The sequence below is a fragment of the Lepisma saccharinum genome, chromosome 23, assembly GCF_977018435.1.
Source record: "Lepisma saccharinum chromosome 23, izLepSacc3.1, whole genome shotgun sequence".
In the NCBI taxonomy this organism is placed as follows: Eukaryota; Metazoa; Arthropoda; class Insecta; order Zygentoma; family Lepismatidae; genus Lepisma; species Lepisma saccharinum.
In genome coordinates this window covers 26,252,508-26,275,052 of record NC_139251.1, presented here as the reverse complement: position 1 = coordinate 26,275,052, position 22,545 = coordinate 26,252,508, and the positions used below count along the sequence as shown (strand labels likewise).

General features: G+C 38.0%; 1 protein-coding gene across 2 annotated transcripts in view; it reads right to left on the bottom strand.

Moving 5' to 3' along the window:
* Positions 1-22,545, bottom strand: part of Dhc1 (dynein axonemal heavy chain 1) — a 344,548-nt gene that overhangs the window by 264,529 nt on the left and 57,474 nt on the right. For both annotated transcript variants that reach the window (XM_083144626.1, XM_083144627.1), the window contains exons 4-9: positions 21,619-21,801; positions 12,973-13,162; positions 10,937-11,097; positions 5,974-6,099; positions 4,903-5,067; positions 1,903-2,010 (exon numbers count right to left, since the gene is read on the bottom strand). In XM_083144626.1, the coding sequence (XP_083000752.1) occupies positions 1,903-2,010; positions 4,903-5,067; positions 5,974-6,099; positions 10,937-11,097; positions 12,973-13,162; positions 21,619-21,801 (933 nt within the window). The remainder of the gene's footprint in view (positions 1-1,902; positions 2,011-4,902; positions 5,068-5,973; positions 6,100-10,936; positions 11,098-12,972; positions 13,163-21,618; positions 21,802-22,545) is intronic.

The following is a 22,545-nucleotide window of genomic DNA, read 5'->3' as shown; positions in this document are numbered from 1 at the left end:
GGTTGAAATCACAGTCTAGGTATGGGTGATCAATGTTAGTTTTTCATCAATTCCATCTAGTCATCACTCATTCTCATGACAATTAGCCAAAAGTGGCAGAATAGCAACACTAAATAACAAGAATATAAAATTCGAAAATACAGGATATTTCACTCGCTCTTGTCCCCTGATTTTGGCTTATAAAAATCAAACTATTGGTCATAACGTAATGAAATTAGTTATGGGCATACTTTGGTGTATGAGAAGCATGGTGATGTTATCCGAGATGGCTCCACAGTCTCTCTAGCCCATGCATAGGCATGCACGTGTATCGGGGTGATTCTGCTGTTAAATGCCAATGGTATGGATGTGTCTGAGTTCTTGGCCCTGCTGTTGTGATGCAGCCAATAGTGGTTCGTGTCTGTTCAGGTTCGGTTGAAAGTTTGTGCTTACAATCAGTAGTTCATGATTACAGTACAGAAACTAACGAGTTGGTACTCAGTGGAACATTGTGTGTTTATCGTTTCCATGTACTGGAAAAGGAAAGGTCTATCGGAACAAGCCATGGACTATCATGGAACGGCAAGATAGCATTTGGTGGGAAATTGACGCTGTGATTCCTGATGTGTTGGTGGCTACTAGAGTGCTGCAATGAGCGTTTTTCGCTCAAGTGGCAAATAGTTCACATGGGCAACGCTAGATGGCATACAGAATTGGTAGTTATTCCACTCAAGCTGAAAACGACCGAACTCTCGAACCCTATTAGTACACGTATTTCCGTAATTTGTCTATGGTAGTGGGCCCTCAAATATGGATTGTGAACCAAAAGACGAAGTGAAATTGAAAACTAAGTGAACATAATCATCATCTCCATGTTATAATGCAGTTTTGTGTATCTTACCAAGAGATGTGAAATTGAAATAGATGATTATGGGCTGAAATATCTAGACTAGCATTTTATGTTTCTATGATTATTTTCACACTGAAATGATGTTCGATTGAATGCTATAACTGCATTTCATTATTTCGCAGAATATGATCATCCTTTTCGGTAAGTGAACAATGATGTACACGTAGAAAATACTTGTTGCACTGTGATACGATACTTGTAATTGCTTAGGCCGGTCTGTCAGCATGTGTATCCATTTTACATTTCGGTCTGTAGATATTGCATATTTTCATATGTGCTGTATTTGAGTTTTACATAATATCGAAATTATTATTTAGAATTGTAATTGCATAGAGTGGTTCCTTTCATGTATGGGTTATAGGTTGACAGTGATGCTTATTAGGCTCTGAAATACGGGGTGTTGTCAATCATTGCACTATGAGTGCAGTACGTTCGAGCGTAGCACACTCAAACATGGGAGATTCGAACGAGTTTGAGTGAGTGAAAGTGGTCCAATGCAGTACTCTAGTGGCTACCTTCTATAGCATAGAGAGCATGTGCAGGCAAGCTAATGGCGACCACTTCCAACACTCACTGTGATGTCACCATGCTTCTCATACACCAAGGTATGTCCGTAGCAAATTTCATTACATTAAGACCAATAGTTCAATTTTTATAAGTGGAAATCAGAGGCTGAGAGCAACTTAAACACCCTGTACATGCAGAGATCAAGTTAACTTACCAATTGGTACAATGTTAAGATTTCTTCTTCTGGGAGGAAATTTCTGGTGGAATACTTTGGAAGCTTGTGTCTTAGGATAATTGACAATTGAAATACAAGTATGGAGCATTAGTAAAGAAAATTTCTAAGTTTTAGACAATTTGAAGTCAACAAAACATAATAATATTTTCATGCATAGAAATGAAGCTCTTAATCCTAAAATTTAAGTCTTTAATTAACAATGTTAGCTATTGAAAAGTAGAAACTACTACTAACTAGGATACTTGCTGGGAAACTAGGAAGGTATACTCACCTTCACCATAAGTGATGATGTTCTCTCTGAAGTATTGTAGAACTGGGACACACTGTGAATAAGCCGCACTGTCTGCAACAAACTTAAAATGGAATCTTGCATTCTCACCTGCAAAATAATATACAATATATATTAAAAAATACATTCAATAATATTTCAGAATATATGATGAAGGTCAGAAGCTAATAACCATAAAATCACAGCTTGAAGATGGGTTGAAGAAAACTGTCAAAAGAAAACAACTGAATAGTCTTGCTTCCTTTCTGTAAGAAAAACATATGAAGGTACCGGTAATTACAAGTAAGTATGTGGCGTTTGAGATCTGACTGTATCAAAGAAAACATGCTTAACCCTTATCCGTGCAAACTATTTTTGTAACGTGTCCAGGCAAGCAGTGTCTGTCAGAAACTGCATTTTTTTAAATGGATCTTGCCCTTGTAATGCAAGATTTTTATGTTCCATCGATGTGGAAACAACCGAGTAACATAATATTTAACCTAATCATCATTATTATGTCCATAATTCTTGTATTCATCATCATCATCATCATAATTGCATGTTGTAATTTTTGCAGCATAGTATATGAAACATGTTAGGCCGGAAGGTAGTGTGAGGAAATTGTTTTATTTGCTCATATATTTTTATTTTTTTCTATTTTATCGCTAATAATACCAGGTGACCCAGAAGTCTTTCCCTGATTACAAACTTTATTCATATCCGCTATATGCAAGGTAGAGATGTGAAAGTGGTGCCAAAATGTTGGAAAACTAACAGAGTTTTTTGTTGCAAGTTTGAGTAATGTGGCTATAGTGTAGCAGTGTCAGTGCCCAGAAAACCGAAAATGTTTACAAATCAGGAAAAAGCTCAGCATGTCCTCTGGTATCACTAGACCCAGTCACCAATAACAGTGCAGAGGAACTTTCAAATGTACAGAATTCTTTCATCTAGAATATCTGCCATCAATAAGTTGGTATTGAAAAAATTGAATTTATCTTCATTCCCAAATCCTGTCAAGTTCAAGAAACATTGTATGGAAAGATACCATCCAATGTCAAGAGCATTAATTCCGGATTCATTGGCACTGACACTGCTACACTACAGCCACATTACTGAAACCTGCAACAGACAAGTGTCCGACAGACACTGCTTGACCGTTTATGTAAGTTAAATGGAAAATATTTTTTTACGTCTGACCTACTTTATCAAACAAAGTCAAATATTGTGAAATGAGAAAAAAGAGAGAAACAAACAAAGTCAAAAAAATATCACGTTCACAGGAAGTATTGTTTGAAGTATTTGACAAAAAATATAATCAACAGTGTCTGAAAGACACTGTTACCCGGATAAGGGTTAATGGAACTTCTAGAAACATCAGAGAAACTCTGATGCAGAAAGCAGGAAATGTTCCATATTATGGTAGCAGTCTCTTACCGTGGCTGACTATGCTGAAATTTTTTGAAATTTGACATTTGTTGAAATGGCATGTGTAGATATATAATGGTGGTTATATGGATCAGTGTGGGGTATGAACACAAGGGGGATATATGCCTAATGGGGTGTATTAACACAAGAAGGAACATGAGCAGATAGGTGTGTTATTTACTTTCTGTCTCTAGCATAATTTTGCCATTTGCCCCTGCATTTAACATTATTTCTTAAAATAAAGAAAATAATGTTGGTGTATGCCCAATTTCTTTTGGTGGAGTCATATTTTTACCATCATCTCCTGCTTTTGACATTCATTTGATTAAACAATATTTCATTCAAATAAGGCTATGGCCACTACTAACTTTCCTGAATATGTCTCTAGTCGATTGGTTTGATACTGACAATGCTTATTTGCACTATTAGTTTAACAATAGGTATGTGAAAAAATTAAATTGGGAAGGTGCAGTGTTTTTAAGTCTACTTTATGCAGAAATAGGCTAACTGAAACTGAGCCTACAGCTTAAAGTGGGATCTGAACCAATATGCAATGTGCCTCCATCAGATATCGAGCCAGAGGACTTCTTGATTACAATGTGATAGTGTTACAACTAGGCCATTGGGGTGGCCAAGGAAAGGGGGGGCACAGCCTTCATTAAAGGTATTACCTCAGCATTCACCTAAAGTCACTAAAGGACATGCCAAAAAAAAGTCAGGATGGCTAGTCAGAGGATGTTATAGCTAAAATGTTCTGAATACAAATCCACTGCCTTAAACAATCAGCAAAACTCATTTGGTTTGGAGTTTTGTTTAAAGTCCATTTTATGCACAGATAGGCTGATTGGAACTGGACCTACAGTTGTAAAATGGAGTCTGAACCTCTACGTGCCTCCACAAGAGGATTACAAGATACTGACATTACCACTATGCCAATAGGGAGACCAAAACTCATTTGGTATAGAGAGTAATGGACACTTGCATCTCCAGGGGGGAGCTGATGGGGCTACAGCACCTCCCAAAATTTGGAGAAAATGTAAATTTTCAAATGAAAGCATGAAAGAACTCTGTAAAAATGTAAGTGACAACTCCCATATTAAAATGAGCACTATTATCATTTGAAGGGCTCAGGTGTAAAACATGGTAAGTAACATTTTGTTCATTTTTGAGTTACAACGTAAAATGTGCCATCATTCAATTTTTGAGTGAAATTGCAATTTGCATTGGACTCAGTAAAGCCTTCTGAAATTGGTAAACACAACACGAAAACAGTTTATGTACAGTATAGCTTCTAATAACCTTTTTCCTTAATGAACTCGGAAATGACCAAAATGTCACTTGTCATGTTTTTCACTCGAGCCCTTGATTCTTGATCTTGAACTTTTAAAATGAAGTTAAAAATGGGAATTACAAAATCATTTGTAGTGTATCCCATGGCCCGCAGCTATGTAATATTCACCTTTAAAATTTCAGACCCCTCCAGAAAGAAACAAAAAAACCTGCATATGCCAGTGCTAATGGAACATAATGTACACCAATAAATACAACGTTGAAGAAAAGTAGAGCAACATGACTTACTGGATCATGTAAATACAACGAATGGCAGCATTTCTCCATTGCCTGAATGAACTTTGCATTGTCACGTGCTTCATTGTAGCAAAATGTTATCTTCTTGTCAGTCTCCTTCCACTCCTTCAGAACTTTGGAATGGCACACTTGCAGAGTCAGCAGAGTCATCTGGGCCTGAAGTGTAAGGTTAAAGTGAAAATTTTTATCATATAAATTTCACAAGTAAAGGAATAAACAAAAATCTTCGTTACAAAGGTAAGCTGTCATAAATTATACACTGTTAGGGGATGTGATCTTTTCAGATAATTAGCACTGAATCCATACTGCAGAAGTATCATTATCAGTTCAAATTAAATCACCAGTACTGGTCGGTACATTTCTGGAATTCATATATCTTGTGGGATCCTCAAAAATGCCATGTGAAAATTTAACGCATATTTTTCATTATTTTTGCAGCAGGACTGCAGGGATAAATTAATTTTGCGATTAAATGATAATCTCATATGAAATTATTAACATATATAGTTTCAATGGAAAACATGTATTAAAATTCATACATATTTTTCTTGCTCCATTTCCTACTGATCATCTTCGCGCTGAGACACCAAGGGTCCCGGGTTCGAATCCCTCTCGGGCTTGGTTGTTTGTGAATGTCCATTCATAAATTTCATAATTTCATCACTCATCCCCATCTTCACAAATTAGCCAAGAGGCACAAAACGTGAAGTAAAATAAACTAAATCAATCAATGAACCTACTGATCATCTTCAGATATTTAACATGAAACGTAGACATTAATTAACATGGATGGATGAATAGAGAACTATGGAAGATGCTTGTTGGTAGTGAAGAAATGTAGTCCATGGAAAACAGAAAACCACAGAAAGTACATCGAAAATTGATTTCATATCTCATTGGCTGAGACAAAATATATGATTTTATATTTTTCTGATGATTCTTTTGGAAATAAAGTCTGTAAAAATTACTCCATAAATGTATTGCAGTGTATAAACTTAATTATGGAAATATTATTGATGTAATTATTATAGTTTTGCCACTAATGCGTATCATTTCACGTACCTCGTGGGACCTTAGGTTGGAGACAATCTGTGAAAACTGAGCTCCTCTTTTCTTCCAATACTCCAGCTCATCTTGAGGTCCACTGGCTTTGCTCTCCCTTCGAACTTGCTCAGTCTCTTTCAACACCTGGAAAAACAAATTCTGTTAACAGTGTGACGAGTTCATTTACAATTGGGGTTAAGAAGATACCAATGCAATACCTATGTATTGATATCAGAAAAGTGGTTTGGATTTCATTTACTTATACCCGTCAAAACTTTTCCAGCAATTTGAGTTCTTGGGGTTTACAAAAATGTGGCACTTTTGCAACCTAATAATCCTGGAAGTTATGCAAAATTCGAAGTTTCCCTTTATTTTGCAGAAAAATTGCATGAAGAAAATTTATTATATGATTACTGTTACGTACCCGCACATGTAAACCATATGGCCAATGACTGAAATAAGGAATCATAGATGGCAGCATGCAAAAGAAATATTAGGATCGCAGATTATAGTAACAATGCACACGCGAATTGAATGAAAGTGTTTGGGAGAACTGAAATTAATTGTACTTACATAAATTTATGAACTGAGATAAACAATGGAGATGGATAAAGGTGAGATAAAGAAATGATCGACACTTGCAGCATATGTGATTGTATGTAAAGATTAATGAAGTTAAAAAGCGATTACAATTTTATATATCTACCTTCTTACTAGACCTTTTTCGTTGTTTTCTCCGGTGCAGTGCCAACTCAGTGGTGGCCCCCAAGCACTTCCGTTGCGGCACATATATTGCTGACCTGGATCAAGGTCAAGCGTGGAACAGGTGGCACCCCTCGATTAACCCCTTTTCTCTGCTTGTATTAAGCCATCCTGCAGAAAACTATTGATTTGAATTATTGTTGTATCTTTGACAAAGCCCAAAAAGAAGGGAAATATAGCAGGGAAGATACGGGAATCAATGAAGGAATTTGGATATAGGAGCTTTTGTAAATAAAGGATATATTTATAGAATAATAAGTAGAAGAAGTCTACTAACAAATAGAAGAATAAGTATATTGATTAGTAGAAGAAGAAGTCTACTAACGAATAGAAGAATAAATATATTGATTAGCAGAAGAAGAAGACTGTAGACTAGTAGAAGAAGAAGTCTAGTAATCAAGGTGAGAATAAGTATATTGAAGAAGTATAAGAAGAATTCTATTAATTAATGAAAGAAGAAGCCTATTGACAAATAGAAGAAGAAGTGTATTAAATAATAGAAGAAATAGTTTATAGAAGAATAAGTATATTGATTAGTAGAAGAAGAAGTCTGTTACCGAATAGAAGAATAAGTATATTGATTAGTAGAAGAAGAAGTCTCTTACCGAATAGAAGAATAAGTATATTGATTAGTAGAAGAAGAAGACTATCGACTAGTACAAGGAGAAGCCTCCTAACTAATTGATAGAAGAAGAAGCCTCTTGACCAATAGATGAATCAGCTGATAGAAGAAGAGAAACTCATGTTTTACCCTGGCCTAAGCCAGACTCGTGTCACCCTCTCCAGGACGTGGCATTACATAACAGGTATTTTAATACTGTCAAGCAAAACTTTGGTAAATTGATGAACATAATTGGAATGAAATACTCGCCCACTAATATTGACCAATATTTTGAACAACTGCTTAACTGTTACAGTTTTAAGCATCACTATCGACAGGGGTAGAAAAGACTAAAACTAATTCAGGGGCAAGCCCCTTTCTCTCAGGAGCCAACTTTTGGGGGAAGGAAGATGATGGTAAATATGGTGTAAGAAAGCCATGAATCCAACTAAGATAAAGCTACACATTTTGAAATATGATCTTAAAACATTTAATTTATTAGTTAATACAAGATTGGAATAAAAGTAATTAATTGTTGCACAACAGTGGCATTCCTAAAGAAGACTCAACTGGTAACAGCATGAATAATTGCTGCCGATTTTAAAATTCAGCTAGGAACAGTGAAAAAATTATAATGGCATGTTTATTGTTCTGAAGATCCATGGTAGTTCAGTCGTTAGGGTGTCTGACTACCATGGGAGAGACCAGAGTTTGATCCCCGGTGGGGGAGAACTGGGATTTTTCCAAATGTTCAAGCGGCTTCGGCACCTACCCAGCATCATATAAAGTGGGTACCTGGAGGAAACTTTGTGGGGTAAAGGCAGCCAGGCATAGGCGCCGACTCCATGGGGCTTGGGGGCTCGAGCCCCCCCCCAATGTTATCGATGTGGGGCAGGGTCCCCCAAATAATTTTGCTTAAGAGAATCTAATGTATTATTTTACTTCTCTTGTAAAGTTTACTCTGAATTGTCCCTCATGAACTAAACTTTAAATACACATTTGAAATGTACTAGACCATCAACTTTGAGGGGGCGGGGGGCTGAGACTGCTAAACCATCAACTTTTTTTGGGGGGGAGGCTATGACCAGAGACAGCAAAACATATGACTTATTACTATATACTAAGTATATAATTATGAGTATTGTTAACATTTTTACTAAAAAGAGTTTCAAAAGAAGATGTGCATGAACTAGGAGAGTGGATGGGACGTTCGGGCTACAAATGGCTCTCACATGACATTCAGAATGAGATCATTGATATATTAGGGAGATTTGTTTTGCTCTCCGTGGTAGCAGATATTAAAAGTCGGGAATATTTTGCTATTATGGTTGACGAAACTTGTGACATATCCATCCGTGAACAATTGACATTTTGCATTCGAACTGTAAATGAAAATTTTAATATTTTTGAGGAATTCATGGGCTTCTATGAGATTCCGAACACTGAGGACAAAACTTAAAAAAGGAGGGAGTGAGTCATTCATTAATTTACACTGCTGTTTGTGAAAATTGCAACACCAAGAAGGAAACGTATGATTGAAATGAACTTTATACCACAGATTAGGTACATGCCAATACACAAATGATTAGGGTTACAGAACTGTACATGATCTCTGACCTTGAGAATTTAGTATGGTGTGAAGCCCCCATGTGCTGCAAACAGAGCCTTCACAACGTGGCATGGAATCAAGGAGGGCCTGGATATGTTCCTGGGGAATCTCCCTCCACGCAGTTGGTATGCGAGTCCACAAACCATCAACAGTGGTTGTTGGAGGACCATGACGAACAAGTTGCGGACCAACCATATCCCGGACATGTTTGATGGGCGACATGTCAGGCGAACGTACAGGCCAGGGAATCAGTGGTACCCGTCGTCTTCTAAGACAGCTTGCACATTCCTCGCCACATGTGGTCGGGCATTGACCTGCTGAAATATGGCATGTGGAGTTGCCTGAAGGAGGGGCAGTACCTCGGGCTCTAAAACCTACCAGATGTAGCAGTTGCTGTTCAGATTGCCTTCAATATGTAGGAGGCGAGATCACATGTTGTATCCAATGGTGCCTCAAACCATCACACTTGGCGTTTGTCCGCTATGCCGCTCAACAATGCAGGCTGCCAGATTGCATTAGCCACGGTAGCATCTAACATGTATGCGGCCATCACTGTAGGACAATTTGAAGCGAGAATCGTCTAAAAACACTACATTTTGCCATTCAGCATGCCAGCGATGGTGTTCGCGTGCCCATTTCAGTCTGAGGCATTTGTGGTTTCTGGACAATGAAAGCCGACGCAATGGCATGTGTGCCACCAGTCCAGCCTGCAGCAGACGGCATCGAATCGTCGACACAGACAGGTCCGCAGCCGTTGCAGTGCTCCAGCATCGAGCCAAGACTGTGGATGAAGCTGTACAGTCCGTTACAGCCATGCGGACAAGATGGCGGTCATCCCGTGCTGTGGTCACATTGCATGGTCCACTACCTGCCCGTCGCTGTGTACGACCCTCTTCTATCCACTGGCTCCACACACGGATCACTGTCGTAGCAGCATGCCCTGTACGAGCTGAAATGTCATGGTATGACAAACCTGCTTCCAGGAGACTGATCTTTCTGCACCATTCGAACTCACTCACATGCTGATATTGTGCCCTTTGACGTCGACGAGGCATACCAGCACTTGCTTTCAAGTTTCCACTTCCTTTGACGGCTCTTCACTGACTGAGCGTGGCGTAACACTGACCTTTCCAGTCACACAAGAGAGGGCGCTGCTGGGCCTACGTGCACGCCATCTCTCTGCAATCCTAATCACTTATTGCTGGTACACTGTTCTACACATCCTCAGAGTTTGGATTCATTTGGGCCATTATTTCTGGGTGTTGCAATTTTCACAAACAGCAGTGTATTTCAGTGATCAGAGCCCCCCCAATAATTTTGATAAGTCGGCGCCCCTGCAGCCAGGGGCATGGTACTGATCATATCACACCCACCTTCGGCAGTGATTTACACCTCCTATACGCCTTCATGCCGTAGTGCAAAGCATAGGGGAGCACTTCTTTTACTTACTTTTTATTATTCGGATTTAACGATACACGTGATACAGAAAACACACTCACTGTACTCGTTATTTAGAAAAAGGTAATCAAAATTTCCATAAGCGAATTCGAAAAATTTAAGATTTTTTTGGCACAGAATTTGAAAATTCAGGTGCCAGGTGAAAATTTTCAGGCACTATGGCAACCGGGCACCTTGTATTTTTCTACCCCTGACTATCAGTATTGGTGAAAATTAAGAGTATTGGCATTGTTATGAGTATCGGATCAGAGTGGTATCAACTCAGTCCTACTTACAATTGAAGCAAATAAAATGGCCGTCATATTCAGATCTTCATGACAGTTTATGAGGCTGAGTAATAGTAAACAACAAAAGTCAAAGCTTATTTTAAAACCATTTCATGAGCATATAAGCTAGTTAGGATTGATTGACTTTCAACTTTAAAGTGAGACCTGAACCACTGTGCAATGTGCTTCTGCTGGGAAGTGAATCCAGGACCCCATGATTACAGGGTTGGTGACTGTGTGCTCGGAGAGACCTTTTGACAGTAAAGAACATCGAAGTCTGCCTACCTCATGAATGCCTTTCATCCAGAGTCTAACCCTCTGCTCCATCAGGGCGAGGTTTTCTGCATCCTTTGTCATCTCCTTGATGTCATCAGTAGAGTGGATATACGTCAGCAGGGCCTGCCCATCATCAAATAGATTCTCCTCATTACAAACATCCTCGCATACTGGAAATAGAGTTCAGTATCACCAGTCATTATTTTAAAGGCCTGGAATTGTTGATGATCATGCAGAATCAGAGATTTTTTCCCAAATAAATTCTGATATGCACTTTTGATATTTATTTATTTATTTATTTATTTATTGAGAAAATTCCAGATAGATCACAAATGGCCATTTTATGCTAAAATCATCAACAATGAAAAGAGTAAAATAACACAAAAGAAGGGTAACAAAAGCAAGTCAAAGATGGCACTTCGCTATTATTTAGTAGCATTTGTTCTCATGGAAGAACAAAAGGCATACACTAAGAAAAACATATCTACACTTGATGGGAGTCAACTATATTTGGTGGGAAGCAGTAGCGTACGCAGTATTTCATCAAGGGGGGTGTTATTTCGAAAACTTTCTACAAATTCACGTTACCATTGTTTTATTATACTTTAATTCATTAATAATAATAATAATAATAAATTAATTAATAATTCTTATAATTAATTAATTAATTAATTTAATTACTACTAATAATTACTACTAATGCAGCTGTTATTTATGAAAGAAATAGAACAAAATTACATTTATTTTGTTTCTTTGTTACAAAATAATTGTCTAGTCAACGGTTTTTTGTATATGATAAGTCAGACATTTTAAGTGTGAAGAAAATCCATAAAAACAAGCAAATATATTAAATTTATTGAAATAATCGAAATATGAAACTCATTCAAGGAGCCGCGCTGGTCTAGTCTGACAACTTCGTGGGATATTCGGGTTCGATTCCCGAAATTGGTTGGAATTTATCCAGCCTTGCCTCCGCACCCAGCCTCATAGCAATGGGTACCTGAGAGCAACCCTGGGGGATGAAGGCTACCGGAGCATGGTGCTGATCACATCACCTGCAAAATAGTTCGAGATCGAGAATCTTTGGGACCCACCACACCACTACGTGTGCCTTCATGGCACGGTGCTATATGCACAGGGGAATTTACATTACCTTTACCTATGGAACTCGCCCAGGATGATGATGAAGCACGAGAATACATGTTACTAAATTCCACTGAGTCTATGTTTTCGTTGAAAAGTAAGTTTATAAACATTCCAACACATTTATCACTTCTAGGTGATTCACAAAGCACTTCTTCAACATTATTTAATGATGTGGATGTAGACTCAGTATCACTTGAGAGTTCATAAGGGGATGTGAAATCAGTACCGGGAAGAACGTTTGCAATAAGGATGAAGCAAGGAATTTTCACAATTCTTGCGAGAGTCACTACGCGACTTTTGCAAAAAAAAATTGCAAAATTGAACTTTGCGGCCGCTTAGACTGTGTTTGGAATGTTGTGTTTTTCTTCATGCTGCATGGGAATAATAATTCAAATTATTATTATTATTATTATTATTACTGTCGCAGATCTTTGACTGTGATAAATTAGCCATTTTTAATTTTTTTCTACATCATTTTCCATATTTCAAAAGCTCAAGGGGGGGTTTAAACCCGGTAACCCCCCCCCCCCTTGCGTACGCCACTGGTGGGAAGTCTGTAAGTTTAGAAAGGACAAGAGATGACATGTTGAAAATTTGCATAATGAGAGAACCCTGTAATAACCTATGAATAAATGAATGAGCAAAATTAAATGTTTGAGTCTATTATTAGTATAACAATAAAACATGATTATTTTATATATTATGTAATTACAATAAAAGACACTTCATTAGCAAAGGTAAATAAATATTTGATGTAAGTTATGGGGGATCTTAACAATAAAAGATAATTAAAGGTGGGTCCATGGTGAATGAAAGGTTAAGAACTGCTGGGTTAAACTATCAGAATATAAAACAGATTCATGTTTCTACCATAACGAATAATGCATGTGATTTCAAACCTCTGAGAGCACTGCAGAAGGAGCGTAGGCCAGGAAGAAGCTGATTTTTCACCACAGGGCATCTGCACTCATCGTCTTCAGCATCCGTAGTTGGGTGGGCCAAGGCCTCCATGTATATGTGCTCCATAATCCTTTCAACATTGGCTACCAGACCTATCTGATTGGCATCAATCACCCCACAGAAGAGGTCCTGGGAAATAATAATAAAAATAATAGCTCAGTTTTGGTTAGCAAACCAACACATCAATTGACCACGCTACATAGATTCTTGAATTTAACACAGAGGCAAATGGAACAATATGACAATTCAATTTGCTCTTAATTTTATATTTTATAGCTGGAAGATGCTTTTGATTGATTTGCTTCATTTTACTTCACTTTTCTGCCACTTTTTGTCAATCACGAAGATGAGGATGAGTGATATGATGAAATTGTGAAGGGCCACTCACAAAGAACACCCATGCTCAGGCCAGGATCAAACTCAGGACCCCTGGCATCGTATCACAGTGTGCTAACCACCCTGCCATGGAGGTTGGCAGCTGTAACATGCAAATGCATCAGAGACAGAAGACCACATCAAAAATCCAGTAACTATTTATAAATAAAAGGGGTTGCCATTGACAAACCTGAATAGCACATGTAGGACCTATGCAAGAATCATTTTTCTTCGTAATGTTGACACTACTAACCCTCAAAAAATGGAAATTTTATCTTGTATGCACACAATTATGCTGCACTGATGCAGAACTGCGACAGTTATATTTTCTGAAGGAAAATTAATTTGAAATGTTTGAATTGTTGTTTTAAGTCAACTGGGGTGTAAGGGGTGCTCTTTCCACGTAGTGCACCCAATAGTCAACCTCACTTCCACATAGTACACCCTGGACTGCAGACTAACGAGGCTCTGGCGACTGGCCCCATAGCCAGTATAATTTTGTTTGTGTTGTCCTGTGTTTTGTCCTTATTTGTGCTGAGTGCTCCTTTACAGCCTCACCTTTAACGAAAGTCAGAAGATTTTAATATTTTATGATTTTAATTATGCAACGTTAGAGTTGTTATGTGTAACGATAAGGGGCTGGACCCCGTATAATGTGACTGGTGCAAAATAGCCTTCATGCTGATGCACCCAAAATTTTAAAATCAAATTCAAATTCAATTTTAAGTCAACTTTATGCACAGATAGGGTAATTGGGACTGGACCTACAGTTTAAAGTGGGATCCAAACCACAGCGCAATGTGCTTCTTTCTATCAGGTATCAAAACCGGCACCCCTTGATCACAAGACGAGGACATTACCTCTACGCCAATGGGGGGATGATGAAAATAATCTATGCAAAGGTTGCCATCTGAGTTTGTTTTTAAGTCCATCTTATGCACAAAAATACTAATTGGGATTGGACCTACAGTTTAAAGTGGGATCCGAACTACTATGTGCATCCACCAGGTATCGAATCAAAAGTTGAGGAAATTTTAGGGAAGTGTTTGTATAATAGTCAGCAGACTGAGCAAGCACAAATGATACTTCCTTGATCCACTTGACAAACTGGGGGTGTATGATGCAGACATAGACATCACAAATTTTTTTGGTGGGGAGAGGTCATTTTATCAATACGTTTATTCATCATTAAGCATTACAATAATGCAATAGATGTCGACATCAGTAAAAATATAAAACATAATACAAGAAAGCACAAACAATCATACATAAAAGTTCATTAGTAGAAATATATCACGGTTACAATTTATATTATAAAGTATTAAATTAAACTGTCATAAAAGTTACTATTATTATTGTTATTAGATAAATGATGAGACTTTGCTACTTGATCCACCAGATGAGTGAGTCTCCTGCACAACTGTTTTCCATTATTTTTTTACTTTCCATACAGTTAGTTTACTGAAGTTCTTAGTTATTGTATTTACTTATTAACTTTTACACAGCTCATTCAAGAAAAGCCTTTAAAAGTTATGGAGAAATTTTATTCATAAATTTTATTTTGTGTGATCTCTCACATAAAACTATATTTTTTTGGAATTGGAGAAAATGTGCAACCATTCATTATTTGGATTCAAGGACAGAAGAAAAAAATATAGCCTGATTCCTGTATTTTACACTAAATTATTTCAATCTAAAGCAGTTTTTAATTCGGTTATTCTGTTCGCATACTAAATAAATTAACATTATTTCTGTTATTAAGAATAAAAACAACAATCTTCAGCTTTTTTTGTAACTTGAAATGAATGGTAGCCTACCAATTTTCAAGAGGGGGGGTTGATGGACCCATTCAACCCCCCCCCCCCCCAGACACCCATGGATGCAGTGTCATTGCAAATCCCATTACAATCCGATTCGTAAACAAAATAATTCAGCAACACTTATCCGATACCCAAAAGTTCCAACCTACCACTGGCCTAGGTAAACACATCAGATATAGCAACGATCAAATCAATTATCACACCGAAGAAACACGCGACATGCGACACAAGACACGGCAAGATGCACGTGTCGTGTGTCGCTTACGTGCCTCTCGGACTGTGCCGTTTTCTCAATACCGTGAATCGTGTTGCTTCAGTTTGTTGTTCGCGCATGCGCAGCGAATGCTTCATTCCAACGAGCTGTATTTAGACTTTAGAAGAGAGCCCAACCGGCATTATGTTACACAACGTGCATTTCGCTTTATCAATTTTTTTGATGCAGTTATCTATCGGCTGTAATTTGCCTTCAATATCGTGTAAAGAGGCCCCGTGTTTTGGCCATTTACCTGACTGCTTTTATTTGAAAAAGTCAACTTATGGAGGCACTTTGGTCCAAAATATATTAGTCAACATGGTAAAGTACTCTAGTGCATTGTTTTTCAACCGCCGGGCCGCGACCCGATGCCGTGCCCTCGTATCAACTATACTGAGCACCGAAATGTTCTGCTGAAACTGGTTGACAACTATCATAATCCCAATATCATATTTGAGTTGTGAGTTTTCATTTTTTAAGTCCATTTTATGCACAAATAGACTAATCAGAACTGGATCTGCCCGGTGCCTCCCCGGTTATCGAACCCGGGATCACTTAATTACAAGGAGACGACGTTATCACTTTGTCTTCGATATGCTTATATTTGTCAACAATCCAACACACGTAATCAAACTATTATTACTCTTATGATTATGCTAGAATTTATTTATCAATATTTAATTTCATAGGTACATGTTAATTCATGCATAAAATCTTAAATACTGTAAAGATTTACAGTATAAAATCTTAAATACTGTAAAGATTTACGAGGAAAATTCCTCGGCTAAGGGCATTGACTTAAAAAAAAATACCGTGACATAGTTTCACGAAGGTTGAGAACCATTTCTCTAGTGTTTAGGTATTCGCTTTATTCAGGCTGAAAAGTTTAGCGTATAGAGTTTGAGGTCAGTGCATATTATTTCTTATGCGCAGAATGCCTCTCCCAAGTCTCAATAACTTGCACAAATTTTACAACGCAATTTACATGTAACAATATCTCTTGTTACGTTATTTTCGGGTAACGAATAAACTGATTAATGCAATTATATCGATACCATCATGCAAACTGAGCAAAGAAACCAGTGTCACATGCATCTCGTCTCTTCGGTGTGAAACACTCGTGTCGCGTGTTGCGTGTTTCTTCGGTGTGAATTCTCCCTTAATTGACACGAGAATCACACGCCATTTACCATTATTAACTAAATACTGGTAATGGACATCCACCACATTTAGCTCCCGCTATTTGAGCAACAGACGTGCTTCAGACAGCCCAGCAACAACAGCGCACCTAACGGCCATCAGCGTAACAGCCCAGACCGGAAGTGTTCCGATGAGAATGATGACAAGTGGTGGCCGCGCCGAAAATAATTGAATTAAATAAACAGGTATGCATATACGTTAGCACTTTTCGTGTATGTACTACAATGGGTCAATTAATCTGTCCTACAAAAGAAATTAATGTAAAAAAATATTAATGGATTATTTGTATTATACCAGAATGAAAAATAAAGTTCCTGATAATTATTTTTATGCGTATTATCAAGGGGGCCAAAACGGGGGGGGGGCTTTCCACCTACCCACAAACCCCTATAAGAGGCTCAATGTATAACTTTCAACATTTTGTTTCATTTTGGAACAACATGTTATTTGTGTGATGAAAATGTCATAAAATAATTGAGGATTCTGTGTGAGAACATCTTAGGTCCTTATTTCCTAAGATTTCGAATTCGAATTATTTTTTTCTATTTACGATTATTAAACTTTTACACGCAGGAACTTTGATTTAAAAATGCAGTAAATTACAGGGGATTCTCTTCTAAAATGGGCACGTCAACAATATGGAGTCTATTACCCAGCTGTCTTAATAGTGTCCAGCATGCCTGTGCTTTACTCTATTTCTGTATTTGTTGTTTCGAGTACACAGTGAATTATTTTGATTTAAACTTTGAAAATATAGCATCCACTTCTTGTGGTGGCCCTCCATCCAATATTAAACCTCTCTGCCCAGCAAGATGCCTGCCTCGTGTCTCGCCAATTTTAAGGACACTACAGCAATATGGACTTCTCTCTGCTCTTGAACTTACGAAGAAAGAGGGCATCAGAACGGCTTCTGGACTATAAAAATGTTTCACAAAAGAAAATTACAAGTGTGTCCCTACTACTATAACCCCACTCTCCCTGCAAACGGAAAAATACATTTTTTCATGCTTTGCTTAGGTCCCCCCCCCCCCAAATATCGGAAGATATCGGCGCCTATGCGTATTATTAGTAGTAGTGCTATGCTTAAATACCGTAGGCAAAAAGCAAGGCCCAAAGCAAACTGTTGACGAACGGCATTTTCTAATCTACAAGTATGCAACCACATGACAAAAATTCATGGTTAATACTGACATTTACTTCTGTCAGAGAGCGAAAATAACTGTATGCGGATCGACTGCAGGAATTTGTGCAGACTTTTGAAGTCTGTCTATGCACAAACAACCCATTCATTCTGCAAAGACAAAATCGAAATTCTTGCAAAATCGTTAATGTTATTTTCGTAGCTTTTTATAGGTTCACATTAAAATATTTCATATGCCTCCCCCCCCCCTTCCCACCTTGGGTACGGGCCTAACCCAAAGCTACCTTCATGTAAGTTCTGCGAAAATTAATCAACTTCGTATACGTACAACGTAAACAAGTATTTTTTTACTTGTACGGAGGAAAACTGTGGAAAAAACCTGTTCAGGAACTTGAACTTACGATCTCCTGAATACAAGTCTATCACTTTAATCCCTCATTCTATTTTGTTTCTAATACACCGACTTTCCATTCTTAGTTCACCCATTCCTTACCACAAAACCGTGCTCGGCTGGTACCTATGCGTTATATTAGAGTTGTTAATGGGAAACGGATCCTTTACCCGATCGAAAAACCATTTCTCATTGGCTGAACGAAGTACGCAGGCTGCCTTGTAACCCAAAGGCACTTTATTATCCACGAGAAACGATTCACATTGTGGAAAACTTCCTGTCAGACCTCATAACAAGCGATTTTCCCGAACCTCGATGCATTTTCTATTTAAACCTCGCCTCCCCAAGGTTTAAGTGATAAAAAGGTTAATTATCGTGGGACTGGCAAGTGCTTCACGTACATTAAAAATGAACCGTGTACCATCCAGTTGGTGGTACAGTGTTGCGTCTAGGGAATATTTTTACCTTTCTTTTTGGTAATATACAAGAGATCTATTGATCTGCAAGGGAAGGGTTGGTAAAGCTGCTCGAGTGCATTTTAATACCCGCTGATGATTAAAGCAGCGTTGCTAAAGGTCCAGGAATTATAAATAAATTCAATTCCGGTCCAGGAAAGAAAATCAGCAAGCGCAAATGGGTTCTGGACCGTAAATAAGCTTTTTATCTGTAAGGTATTTAAATTCGGTCCAGGAACCTTTTACCTGATCAATTTAAATACGGTCCAGGAATCTTTTTTGCAGCTAAATTTAAATACATACTTTTACAGATAAAAAGGTTATTTACGGTCCAGAACCCATTTACGCTTGCTGATTTTCTCTCCCGGACCGGAATTGAATCCATTTTAAATTCCTGTACCTTTAACAACCCTGGCTCAAGGGCGAATATTAAATAACACCCGACGTATTTTGATCTAAATACTTTCAAAATTAAAAATTTACTAAAATGTTGAACAGCTGAACGCCATAAATAACATGGGAGGGAGAATGAAAATAACCGACTGAAAGGAAGAAGCAAAGGCAGCCTTGGCAAAGTATCCATGACATCCTCCCAAAAATTCAATAAATAATGTAATTTTTAAAAAAAATCGACTGGGGTGGTCAGGTCCGAATCATTGATATCTAGTAACACGAAACTCGACCAAATCCGAAATTTGTTACACGAATCCCAATAGATCCCTCGATTTGCTACTAGAATACTGACCGAATCCGGAATCCGTTACCTGAATACCGACCGAATTCACAATTCGTTATCCGAATGCTGATTAGTTTCCCGAATACCAACCTAATCTGGAATTAGTTACCGTAATAGCAACGAAATCTCGAATTAGTTACAGTAATAGCGACGAAATCTCGAATTAGTTACAGTAATAGCGACGAAATCTCGAATTAACTAACTAACTAACTCTCTAGCCTTCTTAAACCCGAAGGTTCATGGCTGCAGCAACACAGGCTTTCCATCTGTCCCTATCTTGAGCAATATCTATATACTCTTTTCCATCTCTACCGATTTCCTTTAGGCCCATCTCAACGTTGTCCCTCCATCTTCGTCTTGGCCTTCCTACAGGTCTCTTACCATCAGGTTTCCCAACAAGAATCCTGTGAACTACTCTTTCCTCTCCCATTCGTGTCACATGGCCTGCCCACCTAAGTCTTCTTGATTTAATTATTCTAATAATATCTGGACATGAATACAAATTATGTAGTTCTAAATTATGTAACCTTCTCCACTCACCTGTCTCCTTATCCCTTTTAGGTCCAAAGATTTTCCTAAGGATCTTATTTTCAAATACTCTCAATTTATGTTCCTCTTTCAATGTAAGGGACCAAATTTCACACCCATATAATACTACAGGCAAAATTACTGTTTTGTATATTTTAACATTTAGTTTCTTAGATATTAAACGAGAAGACAAAAAGTTTATGAAGGGAGAAGTAACATGCATTTCCTGAATTAAGCCTACTTTTTATTTCCTCTTTAATATCATTTTCATTTGTTAATATTACTCGTAAGTATTTGAATTTGAAAACTGGTTCAAACGAGTTGTTATCAATAATTAGATTTTGATTATTACCTAACACTTGGTTTCGGCCTGTAAGCATATATTTAGTTTTCTCTTTGTTAACTTCCAAACCTATCTCTTTAGCAGCTTCGAAAAATATTTTAGCATTATTCTTAATTGTATTTATATCATCCCCTAATAAGTCTACATCATCTCGAATTAGTTACAGTACGAGCGACGAAATCTCGAATTAGTTTCAGTAATAGCGACGAAATCTCGAATTAGTTACAGTAATAGCGACGAAATTTCAAATTAGTTACTGAGTCCAGAACAAAACTGGAATTCGATGCCCGAAATCAGTTTTCATGATCAGTTACCTGAATCTTCATTGGCAAATTAGATTCTTCAAAGATTTAGCCTGTAAATACTTGCAACCAGTGTTTACAGAGAAGTGCAAATTCAAACACAATACCCAGCATTCATAGGCGTGCGCAGACCCTCTGATTAGGGGGGGGGCAAAAACATAGGCGCCGACTTAGGGGGGTGGGCAAAAACATAGGCGCCGACTTAGGGGGGGGGGCTGCCCCTAAAAAATCCTCCAGAACGTAAAAAATGTGTTATTGTCAATCTTGACCCCCAATATTTATATGAAGTTGCCGCCTGTGGGCAAAAAACCTTGATGAAAGTTTAGTCGGGAAAGAAAAAACACATTCCATCTCACTGTTTTACTGTATTTATGGGTACGAAACAGAGGCGTATATAGTGTGTGTCCTGACAATGCGAAAATCCCCTTAGTGTAATTCTAGGTGTATTATAGTTCAATTACGCATGAAATAATGTACACCCCTCCCCGTAATTGCTTGGAACTTTCATACTTGAAAATACTTCATTTTCTTTACGAGTATACATATACGTATAATATCGTTTAATAACAGCGATAAGATTCCTCTACACTAAATTTCTAGGTGAAAGTATATAAGGCAAGAATGGGCCCACCTGCCCCTGGAAAATGAATGTCAACCTAAAAGTACATATTTCACACATATAATTTACATCAGTCACAGTAATTTACATTAGTCACAATAATTTACATGAATTATTGTAATGGGGATGCAGGAACGTTATCATTTCAAACTCAAGTGGTGTTTTTTGAGGGGGAAACACTATTATGGGATAATATACCTCGTTTACCCCCTGGAAAAAATGCTTTGCTTGTTCCTCAATGGGAAAAATCTGCGGACTTCCATGATTAGGAGGGACGATTGCCCCTCCTTACCCCCCTTGCGCACGCCTATGCAGCATTGTCTACCTCTGTTAAGCAGTAGGCTAGCGCATATCATCATTAAGAACTGTATACTAAAGCTTTAACATTAAAAGAAAACTGTGCAGTAATAGCAACTACGTACCTTCTGGAATCCTTCCTCGGGCAGCTGCTTACCGACATTCAATCGAAACATGTAAATGCAAATTCCCGTGAGAGGGACTTCCCACCCATTAGTTAGGAAGAGCTTCTTCCTTGGAGTGGACTGCACAGATCCTTGCTTCTTCATTTGGGGGTTTGGTCCCCCTCGAGCCCCTCCTGGTTTCGCCTACAATAATAATTTCAATATAAAAGTGCCATGTCAACAAAAGGTCAATAATTGTCCACATCCAATATAATATAACCTTACACACCCAAACCAATCAGTCAATGCCCCAATAAACTTGTCAACAGCTGCCTCCCCGATAGCGTAATGGAACGTTGTCGCCTTTTAATCAAGGGGCTCCGGCTTCGATGCCTGGTAGAAGCACATGCTGGCTCGGATCCCACTTAAAACTGTAGATCAAGTCCCTAGTAGCCTATCTGTGCAAAAAGTGGACTTTAAACAAAACCCAAGGTCCTCAACATAAAGTTCGTATCTCCAAAACTCGTCCATATAACATTGTACATCCCAAGAAATTTGTCAACATAGCCTTGTACAGTGGGATCCATAAGTATTACTGTGCAAATTGTCCATGACTATTTTCATTAATTTTTCTCTTACATCCTATACGTTTTTAAGCGATGGATTTTTATGTATGCTGGTGCAGTTGTCAACAGCTTGTTTTGAGTTCTCTTAATTCTTGAAGCTCTTATTGGGTCAAATAAAGTGCACGAACAATTTGCACGGTAATACTCGTGGATTTCACTATACATCCCAAGAAACTTGTCAATATGAGCTACACATCCCAAGAAATATGTCAAGCTCAAACAGTGGCTTCTGTTGTAACTAAAAACTGAATATGGATGCTATACTGTGGTTCATCTTTTATAGTGAATATCAATATAAACCCATAGCAACCCTAGCTATCGG